The sequence below is a fragment of the Eimeria mitis genome, genomic scaffold (genome assembly GCF_000499745.2).
Source record: "Eimeria mitis Houghton genomic scaffold, Emh_scaff1099, whole genome shotgun sequence".
In the NCBI taxonomy this organism is placed as follows: domain Eukaryota; phylum Apicomplexa; class Conoidasida; order Eucoccidiorida; family Eimeriidae; genus Eimeria; species Eimeria mitis.
The window spans coordinates 1-12,684 of NW_024011864.1; the positions used below are offsets into that span (position 1 = coordinate 1).

A 12,684-nucleotide genomic window follows, 5' to 3' on the forward strand; every position below is an offset into this window, starting at 1 on the left:
AATCTTAGCTCCGGATTCCGTATGGGCACAGTCAAGTCTCTCTCGACTCCCTTCTCCTTGACATGAAAGAATGTTAGGGATGATGGTATCGCCCACTTTGTTTCTTTCGCTAAAATCATCTTGATTTTTCGCCTAATTGCTTGAATATAATCGTAGTCTTCAGCCGTCTTATCTGGTTTAGCCCTCAACCTCTCAACTTGGGCTTTGAGCTTTGCGATTTCAGCTTGCGAAGTAGCCAAATCGGGCAAGTTCAATTGTGTCAGCACGTCAGGCCGAGTGGAGGCTATATATTTTCTTACAATCGCTAGCAGGTCACGAAGTTTGACGGGCCGGACTAGGTCTGCTCCCCTTAATGCCTGCTCCATGAACCGCTGAACTTCATCAACATGCGCGCTCCGCATCTGTCAACAGAATCACAGTTCAGGATGGTCGTGTTAATTTGAAGCTCTAAAAACATTTTGATGGCTGCATTGAACCCTCAACTATCAATGGAACCCCAGGAACAAATGACCCCAGTCAACCCAAATAANTGCCTCCGTAGATACAAGACGTAAACCCTAAACCCTAAACTCTAGTCAGCCCTAGTGAATTCAACTTACATCAGCAGCATTGCACTGCTTTTCCCATCTTTCAGCACGCTCAGAAAGGCCTTTTATCTTTCCGCAAAATACGGTATGCATTGAAACAACAAGACACTTATTCGTCTCCACGTCTGGGCGGTAGCATGTGGTGAATTTCCCGGCAGGTGTTTCTAAAGTTATTTGAAGACCCTAAAGCAGGCAAATGCATCGTCAACACTAAAAATGTCAGACAGCATGCTTCTTGTCCAAGTAAAAAAGTGAAGAGCAACCACAGCTAGGACTAGAACTTTAACAATGCAGGCAGACTTCCTGCAGGAAAATAATAACGAATCTCACCTTACGCCGCTGCTGGACAGCTTCTTTAATTCCCACATAAACTGGAGAATCCGGTCGAACTGCAACCGGGTTTCCATTAGCGTCGAACAATGAAAGTTTTGTTTTTTCTCTGTCGAACTGAGGGTATCTGTGGAAGAAACTGTCTGCAGCTTCACCCCATGATTCTCCAGGACGTATAGGGACAGTGTGGGCTTCCTGTCCTCCCTGGGGGGTGGAGACAATGAATTCTAAGTTCCCCTGTAGAATACAACCGATCCTCATAGTAATCAAAATTTTCTGCACTAAAGCCAAACTAGACGTTAATGTCAACGAAATAGCAACGGTCTCCCAGTCAGCTACACTGCATTGCTCACCTCTACAAACATATTCTTGATTGGCAAGGTCAAGAGGTGGTAGGGTAGTTGGAGTTCAGCAGGGTTCAAGGCTTTCCAATTAGGCGTGTGAATAAGTGGCTTGAGGATATCGATTAGCCTAACCTTCTCGCCACCCTCAACTTCAATGATGATCTTGTTGAAAAGAGAATTTCGGTCCTCGGCAGGCATACTCTCAAGGTCTATAGGGAGCTGTAAGTTCGGGATATGCTGCCTGAGCCAGTGTTGGATAACAGTGAAAGGGCCCGTAAGAGCCGCAGTTCCCGGGCGCAGGGGGATGTTCACTGTCTCTCCAGCCTTATGAGGACCGCTTTCATCAGTAAATGTGTCTTGGGCACCAAGGATCGGGAACTACGTCACACAAAAAAGAAACTAGTGTTTTTCGATGTAAGGGAAGCCACCACTACAACGGCATCTGCAAGAGCTGAAATGCAAGGGTTCACAACAGCATTTACTCAACGTCAGTGCAGCATACCTGAGGATGCCATATGACCTTTACTTTTCCAGGTGATTCATGATAAAATCCCTCTGGGATATATCCATGCGGCAGAGCGCTTGCCTCTGGCTTGCCTTTGTGCTGGACGTATGGAAACTCCATTGTTGGCACTTTGTACTTCAAGAATGGCTTTTGGAAGTCAGACAGCAACTCTGGGTATGTCTCGTTCATTTTCACCCTGGACGTTACCGTTTTGATACTGGGCTTTCTTTCCCGACCTGCCTTGTCAAACCTCGGTATTTCTACACTGCCCTTCAGTAAGTGCTGAGGCACACAAACAGCAACAAATACAACACGAAAGAAAGTGCACAACACTCACGCACGATACTTCGTGAACACCTTCTTGCATTTAAAGCGTTCAAGGCATACCGTTGCGCTAAAGTATAGGGCGAGAGGTTCGCCTCTCTTGTGGGCCTCTGTAAATATGGCGCCTAGACGTTTGCATTCTGCTGATGAACCCTTGAAGTTGAGCTGCTGCCTGTTCGCTGTCTTCAGTTCCGGTTCGCGCTGAACTACATTGGCTACCGCTGTAATTGTCTCGAACCGCAAACCTCTGGCGTTAAGAATATTGCACCCTCGGGGCGACTCCGCAGTTTGTCGTGCCTTTTTCAGGAGAGACTTGATCACAATTGTGTTTCTTCTGGTGATGGGAATTTCGTATTGGAAGATACACCATGGCTGCACACCTTCAGGGGTTTCCAAAATAAATATGGACTGCACTGAACGCGGCACGCTTGCTCCGAAATTGAGGATGATCTCGTTGACAACGAAGGACGGATCCTCGCTGGCCAGGTGCGCCAGTAGATGGAGAAGTGTGGGGTNTTCCCGTTTACACTTACGCTCAAGAGGGCGCCGTGTTTTTCAGGCTCTTTAGGAGCCAGAGTGGCTCGCAAATCTGGGTATCTTTTTTCCATTTTGTGCCACTCGCGTAGTGGGCTAATTGTGTGAGTAGCAGCAGCGCCTCCAGGAAAAACAATCTTTGCAAGTAACTGTAAAGAAAGACACGTAAGCAAAGTGCGGATAACTATGGTATCAACCTAGTGCAGTTGCTGTTATGTGGCTACTCGCACAAGTGGGAGCGCTCCGTTGGGGATTCGCTTACCGCTGGAGAAAATTGTCCAGCCACGTAGTCAGGAACTTTTTCCACAGGCGTCATCCGCGTGCCAAAGAGAGAAAGATTGTCAGGTTGCTTGTTTGCACCGAAGGGCTGGCCAGCATGATCAAAGAAGAAGAGTGGGGGGGATCCAGCAGTGTACCCAGGGCCAAAGAGCCCGGAAAGATTTAGCTGGCCAGGGGTGATTCCAGTAGCACCGGGTTGCCGGCCTTTCAGCCAGAGCTCATACTGTTGTTCAGGTGACAACCCAAACCAAGAGGTGGGTACACTAAACTTCTCTGTTTTCATCCCGGGTACTGTTCCTGCAAATGAGCTAACTGAAGTATGTCCCTTTGCCGACTCATCGACTAAGCCCTTCAGCTTGAGCAACATGGGCCAAGTGAGGTTTTCAACGTAGGGAATCTCAACAACGGCCTGTGAAGCAATGTGCAGGAACAACAATATCTTAGGTCATTTGCAAGCACAACATTATGGAACTAGATGCTAATGCAGTTGATGTAGCTATTCAAGTGTATTTCTGCCGAAAGCACGGGCAGCACTGGCTTACGTTCCTTTCCAGGTCCCCAGTCACCGACAAAACTGGCTCTTTTCTTGTCGCGACTTGATATAGCCACTGCAGCGCTTGCTCTTCGCCTTTAATTTCAAACCGCTGCTTTTCCGCACTAACCAACCTCATCCGGATTATCTGGAACGCCGCTCCTTGCCTGAGGAGAGGGGGATGCGCGTTTGCAGCCAGCCAATCTTTGAATTCCATAAGATTCTTGAACTGCAGCAACACTTCCTTCGGAATTGTGGCGGTTACAGTATCGACGCTTTCTCGTGTGCCCACCACGTGCTTGAAGTTGAACTTGAAGGTCAGCTGATCACATTCAAAACGTCCGACATGTTCTCAATGTGTGGAGCGCTCGCCCACACAAAACCTATGGACGTGAACTCTTCTTACTGTAAGCTGGACATACCGTTGGCTTGCTAGCGGCAGCANGTCAGCTCAAACCGGGCTTCTGGGTTTGCAGCTAGTGCGGATAGGTCCTGAAGCAACTTTGTCTTTTCTGGAGTTGTCGTGGTAAGATTGAAGACGGCCAAGGCGGCACCTCCCTTAAAGGCGGCAACTTGGATCACCTTGGCACCCTGAATCATGGACGAGCTGACCGATATCGTAACTCCTTTCAGGACGGTAGTGCCCTGCGCAAATTCCGATGCCTGAAAGCACGTGAAAGCCGGTATGAAAGTGAAATGTGGAACCATCGCCTCGCTTTGTTGATGCTAGGACTAGGAGGTTGGAGGACTGGGACAAGTATGTGTCTCTGCCCCATCAGATACCCAGAAAGTCTCGTGTTCCTTTGCTACTGCCACGTGAAGGTGTCTGTGCTTGACTTGCCGGCGGTTGATGGATTGGTTGCTGTGGAGCAGCGCCCGGTGGTTGTGCAGCGCCATCCCCAACGGACATTGACGGTGTTTGCGTTGGTCCTTCTCCAGATGCTGCGGAGTCTCCGCCGGCTTCTCGAGGACCTGCAGCATTCTGAATCAGACTTGTCGGCGAAGCAGTAACGGGCGGCGCTAGTTGAGCCTCCCCTAGGGCAACCTCATGGGAGTAGAATGAGTCCTCTAAGGGGGGCTCCAAAGCCCAGGTTGACACCTGAAAAGTACGCAACCCGTAGTTGATATAAATTCATCAACTCCCTTTATGTCTCCTAAAGTGGCGTTTTTGGACACACTACGAGACAGCCCAAATCATATCAGTTTTCTGCAAAGTGCGTNGCCTCCTTGTGTGGGAAATCCTGAAACAGTACATAAAAGGTCGTTTCGGGTCAAAGTATATGAATGCATGACTTTCCACGTCCTTGTGAAGTCACCAAATCCAGAAGCCAGCCATCGTATGTATTCCCAAAGCAATGGTTTGCTTACCTTGTATGTGTTCAGCACTTATGGATGTAGTCAAAGCCAGAAGTACTCCGAACATGACGGCCACCGAAATTTTCTTCCCGAACGAGTGATGGCTTCGTGCTCGCATCTTGCACGCCTGCCCTGTACTGGAATCCAACATGTAATCCGGGCGATGAACAGATGCGCCCGGTGAGGGGGAAGACCCCATTCTGTTAGGGAGGTTCTTAACCCCCTTACATTGTGGAGCCATTCGGAAGGGCTCCTCAAGATAGTTCACCTAGCTGAAAACTGGGAAGAGCCGCCAGATAACTGCAAGAGTCGCCCTGGCTTGCCTTTAAGGACGTATTTGTGTATTTGAGTTGGACTGTGTAACTAAAGATCAAAGAGGGAAACAGCTACACAGGAGAAGACCCTGCGGTTGAAACCCTTGACCAGCAAGCTCACCAAGTTCGACTTGGTGGCCCTCGCCCGTTTTCCCAGTTGAGCGGGATTTTCTTCCCACAGGAACGGTGTCTATGCAGTAGCAAGCCCGAAACAAGAGAATAGTTTCCAAAACGAACTGTATCTCAAAAAATGAATTTGTCTGGTTGAAGGAGGCCAAACCGGTTTGAAGAGACAGATCACCCTACTGCTGTTGGCTCGTGGAGTCCCGAAGAATGCTCGCCTCGTTTTCGAGACAAGAGATACATATAAGTTGTTAATTGGACTGTTTTAAAAACCCAAATATATAATATGGTGCCCAAATAATAATGTAGCGTGCAAGGAGGTTACCCGGTTTGCAGCCAGCCAACGACGCGGCAACCGCGCTGGGGCCCCTGGGCCGATGGTTTGGACAGCGGCCAAACCGCTGCAACCACCAAGCTCCGATATATCCGGCGGCACCTAATTGAACCCTGATCAGTATATTATGCAGTAATCGTTCATTTATGCACTTACATATCTTTTTGTGGGTATTTAGTGGAAATCAGCCGTGGTTATTTATCCCTCGTTGCCGACTTCGCGCCCCAGCGCGTAAGACAGGCGGCGACCAGAGCAGTCAGCCGACAAAAAGCGTCATCTAGCCGCAGAGGCCCCTTATTTATTCAAAGACGTGCTTTCCCGTTATTATGTTTAGCTGTATACAGGCAAGAATCTATTGGGAAGTACTAGACACGCATACGCGGACGTGACGTAGGCCAGCCTCGACGAGGCCTTCCTCCTGCAACGGCACGTGCCGTTCTTCAACTTCGCGGATTAAAGAAACACGATTTTCAGATTTAAACAAAGTATTCTTTGAATTCGTAGGGCACCTCCTCTATTTAGCTAGCCACCGTCTTGGCGAAAATCCTGTTCCCTGTGCCTTTGAAAGCCCTCGTGAGCCGAAGGCTGGCCTGCGTACGTCGGTGGACCTACGGCCATATACTACATGTCTGTGTCGATGCCCCCTTTAACAGCATGCTAACTTGCGGAAATTTGACCGAAGGGTTTTAATATACTTTTCCCCCCTGGAATTTCGTGCCGCGGTGCCTAGTTGGAGTGTTCCTGAATCGCACTTGAGACTGCGCGAAAAGTCGTTTCAGGCCTTGCCAAATTTCAGTTCGATGACGAGCTATGGAGGTTAGCGCACGAGTCGAGTTTGGGNCATGCCCGCCACCGTATGTGCGGAAGTTTTCATTGTAAAGAAGCTAAAAGAGGATCGAAGAGAAAGTGATAAAATTTTGATGGTTCTCACTTCGTGAGGTTCATACTGCATGGTTCTTGCTCGATTCGCTGACGGTTTGCCAGTGTGAGCAACATTTAGGCCAGTGCGCTGGCGTTCCACACTATGGGCAGAACATAGATGACCCCGTCAGCAGTGTAACTAACCACTTCAGGGTACACATCCGTCGCAGTTGAATGCGGCAGTACACAGTAAACAGCAAGCGTCACTTGCTCTTTACTGATCAAACTGAGGCCCGACGCCCTTAGCTGCCTGTTCCCTTTCGAACTCTGTCCCCTCACAGTCACCTCCATCCCATCTGCTAGGCTTGTTGTAACAGTTAGCGTCGCAGTGCCCGTCGCCTATCCACTCCTTGGCGCAAAATTGGTACACCCCCTCAGGCTTTACGGAGTAGTCTACTTCCACAACTGCAGTGATATTATCGCAGTCTCCGTTGTCATACCCACATGCGACATTATTGCATTGTTTATCACACACACCATTGCCAATCATCCACAGTCGGCACGTGGAATCGCATACTTCTCCGGTCCCACTTTGTTTACGCATCGTTTGCAGAGTAGCGTTCGTCATGCTGTCGCAGTCGCCTTTGTCATAACCGCATTCGGTGGTGTCGCACTCGCGGTCGCAGTCTCCGTCGCCCAACCAGGACTTTGAGCACTTAGCGTTGCACATATCAAGGCACTCGCCGCCATCGAAAAGACACTCAGGAACGTTGCACTCTGGTGTGCATGAGCCATTCACAAGAAGCCTGCGCTCACACTTACATTCGGGCAGCTTGAGACGGTGCTGCTGAAGCTGCTTCATCTTCTGTTGCAGTGCTCGGCGTTCCACTGGCTGCACACCCTGATTCCTCCATCCTGAGCAGTCACCTCGATCCCAGTTGCATGCGGCTACATAGCACGCTGCATCACAATAGCCGTCGCCTTCCCACGAAGGTTTGCAATCACCCGAACACCAACCTATACAGTCTCCTTCGTCGAAGCCGCATGCCTCCGTGTTGCAAGCGCTGTCGCACCAGCCGTCGCCAAGCCAATCTCTCTTGCATCCGTGACTGCACTGAGGTCTTTCTCTACTTTCCTTCACGCTCCCCTCCTCGCCTTCACTTCCCTGGTTCCGTTGCACTTCAGCACTTGAAATGTTCAAATCGCGAGCAACAGTCTCATTCGGCTTCCTCTCTAGCAGGCCTAGAGAACGTTCCTTTTCTGAGGAGCTGTCATCCCTGAGAAGACCCACCTGCGAAGTGGTTTGCTGCTGCCCCTGTTGATGAAGTGGTAACGCAACAGTCACATCTAGCACAAGGCCAATGAGCTGGGGGTCGCCGAAAGGGTAGCAACACTTCTCAAGAAGACGTCATGGGAGATACGTGGAAGAAAAAGCCATGGAGCCGCCCATAAACGGCCGAACAACTTGAGGTGTTCTAAATGTGTACTAATTCCCTTTGTCCCCTGATGATCTTTTGTTGTTTTCATGCTGGCTCACTTGGCTACTTGCAGCTGAATTCACACTCGCAGGTCTTTGGCGTAGTCCAGTTATCTTCCCTACAAGTAGGCCTTCTGCTGCCGCAACGGTTTGGCAGTATTCTGTGCATTTGCAACGCACTGGGGGAACTCTGTGGAGGAGTTGAAACTACAACAGAAGAGCACCTGATCAACGAAACAATGTAACGTGAGGCTATCTACCCCTGCCAAAGTTATTCACAGCTGCAGCCATGTATGCACGAGACCAGAACGCTAAGAGCAAAAATGCATGCGGTGACGGTTTTGTGGAAAGTATTATTTATGCTGTATACCGATTATACATCATCTGCATATTACAAGGGCTTCTTGCCTTTTAAGCAGAAGAGAAGTAGCCCCAGTAGAAGCAAGAGTGAGCAACGAACCCAGAGCATTTTCCCCAGACAGAGTAAAACCTGAGACACCCATAATAAAGGGGATGGAAACCTGCAACAGTTAGCAGCTTCTCAACGGTGACTGCTGTAGCCTCCTCACCTCTCCCATTCGGCTCTACTGCTGCTTATACCCGACGACCAGGCCTTAGCCTCCAGAATGGCTATATTCAAAAGATAAGTCAGTCATCATTCATGTACGTAGAAGGAGTTCTTTGAAAGTGAAATAACGGGAGGACGGTCTATTACTGTGGTCACCTACTGGACACAGGAGGTGATCGGCCTGTCCGCGCCCCGACTATTCCCTAGGGGCCAACAAAAATTGTCAGACTCGAAGTTCAGATATACAAGTACTCGGAGTTGTGTTAACGAGGTGCAGGGGAGTGGTTTCCACGAGATAGCAGCCTCCCTCTGCGCCTCCTACCGGGTAGAGGGATGCAGTCTGGGGGCAGCAAGCAGAATACAGCCGTGGGAATTTTCTCCTTCTGACTTACACACAACTTCAATATATTAGCAACATTGAAATTGTGTTCGGAATACCATTAGAAGCTCCGCGGCTAATCCATGTGGACACAGGAAGTATGTGTTGACCCGTGTCCTCCAGCCCAAGCTTATTGGCACTGGGCTCTTCGTCGCCTTCAGTACTGTCTATGCAGGGCTTCAGAACACTCTTCAGNCAAGCTTATTGGCACTGGGCTCTTCGTCGCCTTCAGTACTGTCTATGCAGGGCTTCAGAACACTCTTCAGCGCCCCTTCTATCACTGAAAAAAGTATTTGTTTGTAGTATATGTCCAAAATACGCTCGTTCCGGGTATAAGGATGCAGCGGTTCTGCATTAAGGAGACATTTTGCAGCACGTTCCCGGGACGTCAGAAGGAGTGCTGGTGATGGAAAACGCAAGTCTTAATTTATATTTAGGTCCCATCGGCTAAAAAAGGTACATTGGTAAGCAAGTGTGGCAGAAAAATAACCGCACAATCCTATCACTGCCTACGTACTCCTGGTACTTGGATGTAATCTGGTCAACCACACTGGGGAAGAGCAATCTAGTGTTACCTCCTTAGGACTGAATTTTGGCTAACTCTACGGTTTCCTGCCTACGTAGTAACAGGAGGTCGCGTCTTCTTGTATCCGAATTGATCAGCTTTCCTCAGTCCCCACAGGACCATGGAAGTGGCCTGGCACGACAGACCTGGAAACAAATGCTGGTGGCTGTCCTGGGTGCACAACCCATATGTAAACATTAGATTAGGTGGCTTTTGAATGGGATAAGTCTGGCGTGTTCAGCGGACGCCCGGCGCTTGTAAGCCAACTCTCAGCAGTCTAACCCCATAACTCCGGTCTTCCAGTCTCCCCCATCATCAGACTGGATGACAATCATTAAACGCTTCAAGTTCTGGTCGATGGGAAGCTGATTAGCTTTCTTTCACAGTCGAATAAGTGCATGATGCAGCTATATACTCCCGTTACTGCTACTAAAATGTGTTAGAGCGTGACGGACGCCGCACGAAATAACTGAAAGGGGTCTTTACTCTGGAGCAAAAAATGGCACGGTTTTCTGCGCAGTGGCCTAATAAGCAACGCAGCCATGGCCAGACCTAACGCAAAGCTAAAAGAACTTCGGTGGCTCCTCCCATCAGTGATCGGTAGTTGTCGCAACACGTATACTAGTAGAGCTTACAGCAATTATGACTTTAAGTGTTCAAAGAGGTTTATTGGTTCTAGTCATGACTTCCCTATGCTTTTCTAGTAGTGCGAGCAACGCAGCCGTTGCCAGACCTAACGCAAGGGCAAAGGGACTTCAGGGGCTCCAACTCCCACCAGTGAACGGTAGGTATCGTCTTCCTCAGAGTCACTAAAAAAAGGGAATTCCGGAGAAGAGCACTTGTCATTTGCAGAACGCAGGTGCACTAGCACCACTTTGCAATTTGCTTTCAAAATTTTAGTGAAGATAGCAAACCACCAAAGTACGTCAATAGTAACCCGCTATGCGATGGAACTAAACGGAATCAACATATGACAGATCTGCCTTGTCCCCATCGGATACGACTTCGAGGAAGACAGCAAATGCACTGTATGAACAAAAAACTGTTGAGGGCTAAAACAGATCAACCTTACTGTGCCCGATGGAGAAAATGAATAATCCAAGGATTTGCTGCTTGCGTGTGAAATGCATTTTGCCTTCAAGCTTGAGGACCGCCAATGTCCGAGTTTACCTTAATCTCTTCAGCAGGTCAATGCAGTGTCAGTCCTTCCGCTTCTTCTTGCTCTTCTTGCGTTTCTTTTTCTCCTTCTTGCGCTTCTTTTTTTTCTTGCTTCCCTTAGAATCACTCTCGCTGTCGGACGCGACAGGGGTAAGGCTGTACATCACATCAAAGCAGGATCACACCTGTAGATGTGCAGACCCCGTCAAAAGCACATCCTACACAACTGTTGACGAGCACTGCTTGGATACATGAATCACATCGAAACGTCTGTCCTTCAGGGATGGAGACGGCTGCCTCCGCTTGTTGTGTTCCAGACTGAGGAGGCAACAATTGTCGCATCATGGCAGGAGAAAATGTTACAGGGATGTAGATCGTGACTTACCTCCCCTCACGCTGCTGGGGTTTAAACTCGTTAAGGAATTCGACAGGATTAAACCATGGCGTTTNACTTACCTCCCCTCACGCTGCTGGGGTTTAAACTCGTTAAGGAATTCGACAGGATTAAACCATGGCGTTTTCTGAAGGAATGATGGCGGAACAGAAGCTCGCTATCACATACACGTCGCGCCAAAGAAGCCCTGAACGTGGAAACGAGAGCCTGTGCGCACCTACGTTTTACCTGCTTTAACTCTTCGGTGTAAAATCTGTCGGGCATCCACGCATCGGAAACATCGTTCTGCAGCTGCAGTTGTCGCGCTTCTTTCTGCTTGGCAATTCTTTGCCTGATGGCTGCATGAACATCAACAGAACCAAATTCCCGTGCGACTTTTTCCTGAAGACACGAATGCGCACACGACGAGTGTAGGGAATATGTTCATGGGGCAGGCAATCGGTACGGAGGGCTGAAACACGAACACTCAACCAGGAAGAGCTGACCTTCACTCGTTTCACCACATCTTCATCGACACCTTCGACTACTATAGAGTCTAGGACCCTCTTGGCGCTACTAGAGACGATATCCGGGCTCTTCGTACGCTCCTTAGTGCGCCCTTCCGATTTGAGGACTCCCCCTGTAAGTATGGAAACACAAGTAACCCTAGCGCATTTGNCTTAGTGCGCCCTTCCGATTTGAGGACTCCCCCTGTAAGTATGGAAACACAAGTAACCCTAGCGCATTTGGGTCGTCGTGGGGTGTACAATTATCAACGAGAGAGCACACGCTTTACACCTGGTTTCCATTGGAACATGCGTAATGCACGTTCCTCAAGACGACACCATTTCCAAGAACGGAGTGGAATGCTGATAGCGCAAAGAAGTGCCAAGCACACATAGCTACGACTGACGTGCCCGTACATGTGTCTTCGTGCTTCGCTTCGAGCTCTTTTTCTCTCTTCTTCCACAGCCGCCGTTTCTCGAGGGCTTTGTTAAAATCGGCAACTTGCTTGACGTGGCGTGTGATTACATCTGCCATAGGCACCTCTTTACTGCCCGTCGGCTCTTTCACATAATCTCCGATGCGACATCGAACGATGCCGGTATCTGTCCCGAGCTCTTCCGCAGCCGCCTCTTCCATCCTTCCATTTGAAGGAATCGCACAGGTAGGAATAGATCTACGGCAAAAAACGGCGTNGCCGCCTCTTCCATCCTTCCATTTGAAGGAATCGCACAGGTAGGAATAGATCTACGGCAAAAAACGGCGTGACCTATCTGTTCAATGACAAGCAGATTGTCGGGGTGTCAAGGAGCTCATCGAATTATGTAGTGTCGGGAGTGTAGTGCACAGGCACTACAATGGAGCTCGGGCGTTGCCTCCAGAGGCCTGAAGTCATGGATAGGAATGAATACTATTCAATATATCAGGAATTAGAACACAATTAGATGGAAAAGCAGCATGATGCGATCACGGTGCTCGCCAGTCGGCACCCAGCTTGGGGCTGGTTGCGTGGCTGTCGCGGAGACCTTTGTCCCGGCCCTCGGTGACGGCCTATTATTCTGGGTTTCTTCCGGACAATAATAGGAACTCGATCATGAATTTGGTTTTTAATTGAGTTTATTAGAGTTTGATAGCGAGAATCGTATAGTAGGAGTTAGATTATAGCGTGTGCACTTACTCGGCATTGATACATACATAGTGACAGCGTACCAGCTGAAGCACTACAGGGGACTACAAT

General features: G+C 49.1%; 3 protein-coding genes across 3 annotated transcripts; all 3 read right to left on the reverse strand.

Annotated features, from left to right (window-relative positions):
- Positions 1–791: 791 nt before the first annotated feature.
- Positions 792–4,416, reverse strand: EMH_0029400 (uncharacterized protein; the record flags this gene model as incomplete). Its single annotated transcript, XM_038022134.1, has 10 exons — positions 792–797; positions 918–1,154; positions 1,271–1,639; positions 1,764–2,048; positions 2,154–2,498; positions 2,624–2,773; positions 2,887–3,312; positions 3,446–3,757; positions 4,018–4,098; positions 4,246–4,416. The coding sequence occupies 10 exons, from the start codon at positions 4,414–4,416 to the stop codon at positions 792–794; spliced, it is 2,382 nt and encodes a 793-aa protein (XP_037877988.1).
- A 2,281-nt stretch (positions 4,417–6,697) lies between these two features.
- EMH_0029410 (notch (DSL) domain-containing protein, putative) lies at positions 6,698–8,478 on the reverse strand (the record flags this gene model as incomplete). The annotated part of the gene is made up of 2 exons (XM_038022135.1): positions 6,698–7,819; positions 8,470–8,478. The coding sequence occupies 2 exons, from the start codon at positions 8,476–8,478 to the stop codon at positions 6,698–6,700; spliced, it is 1,131 nt and encodes a 376-aa protein (XP_037877989.1).
- A 2,133-nt stretch (positions 8,479–10,611) lies between these two features.
- Positions 10,612–12,086, reverse strand: EMH_0029420 (uncharacterized protein; the record flags this gene model as incomplete). Its single annotated transcript, XM_038022136.1, has 4 exons — positions 10,612–10,726; positions 11,182–11,345; positions 11,450–11,583; positions 11,867–12,086. 4 exons carry the CDS (start codon positions 12,084–12,086, stop codon positions 10,612–10,614), a joined length of 633 nt encoding a protein of 210 aa, XP_037877990.1.
- Positions 12,087–12,684: the final 598 nt, after the last annotated feature.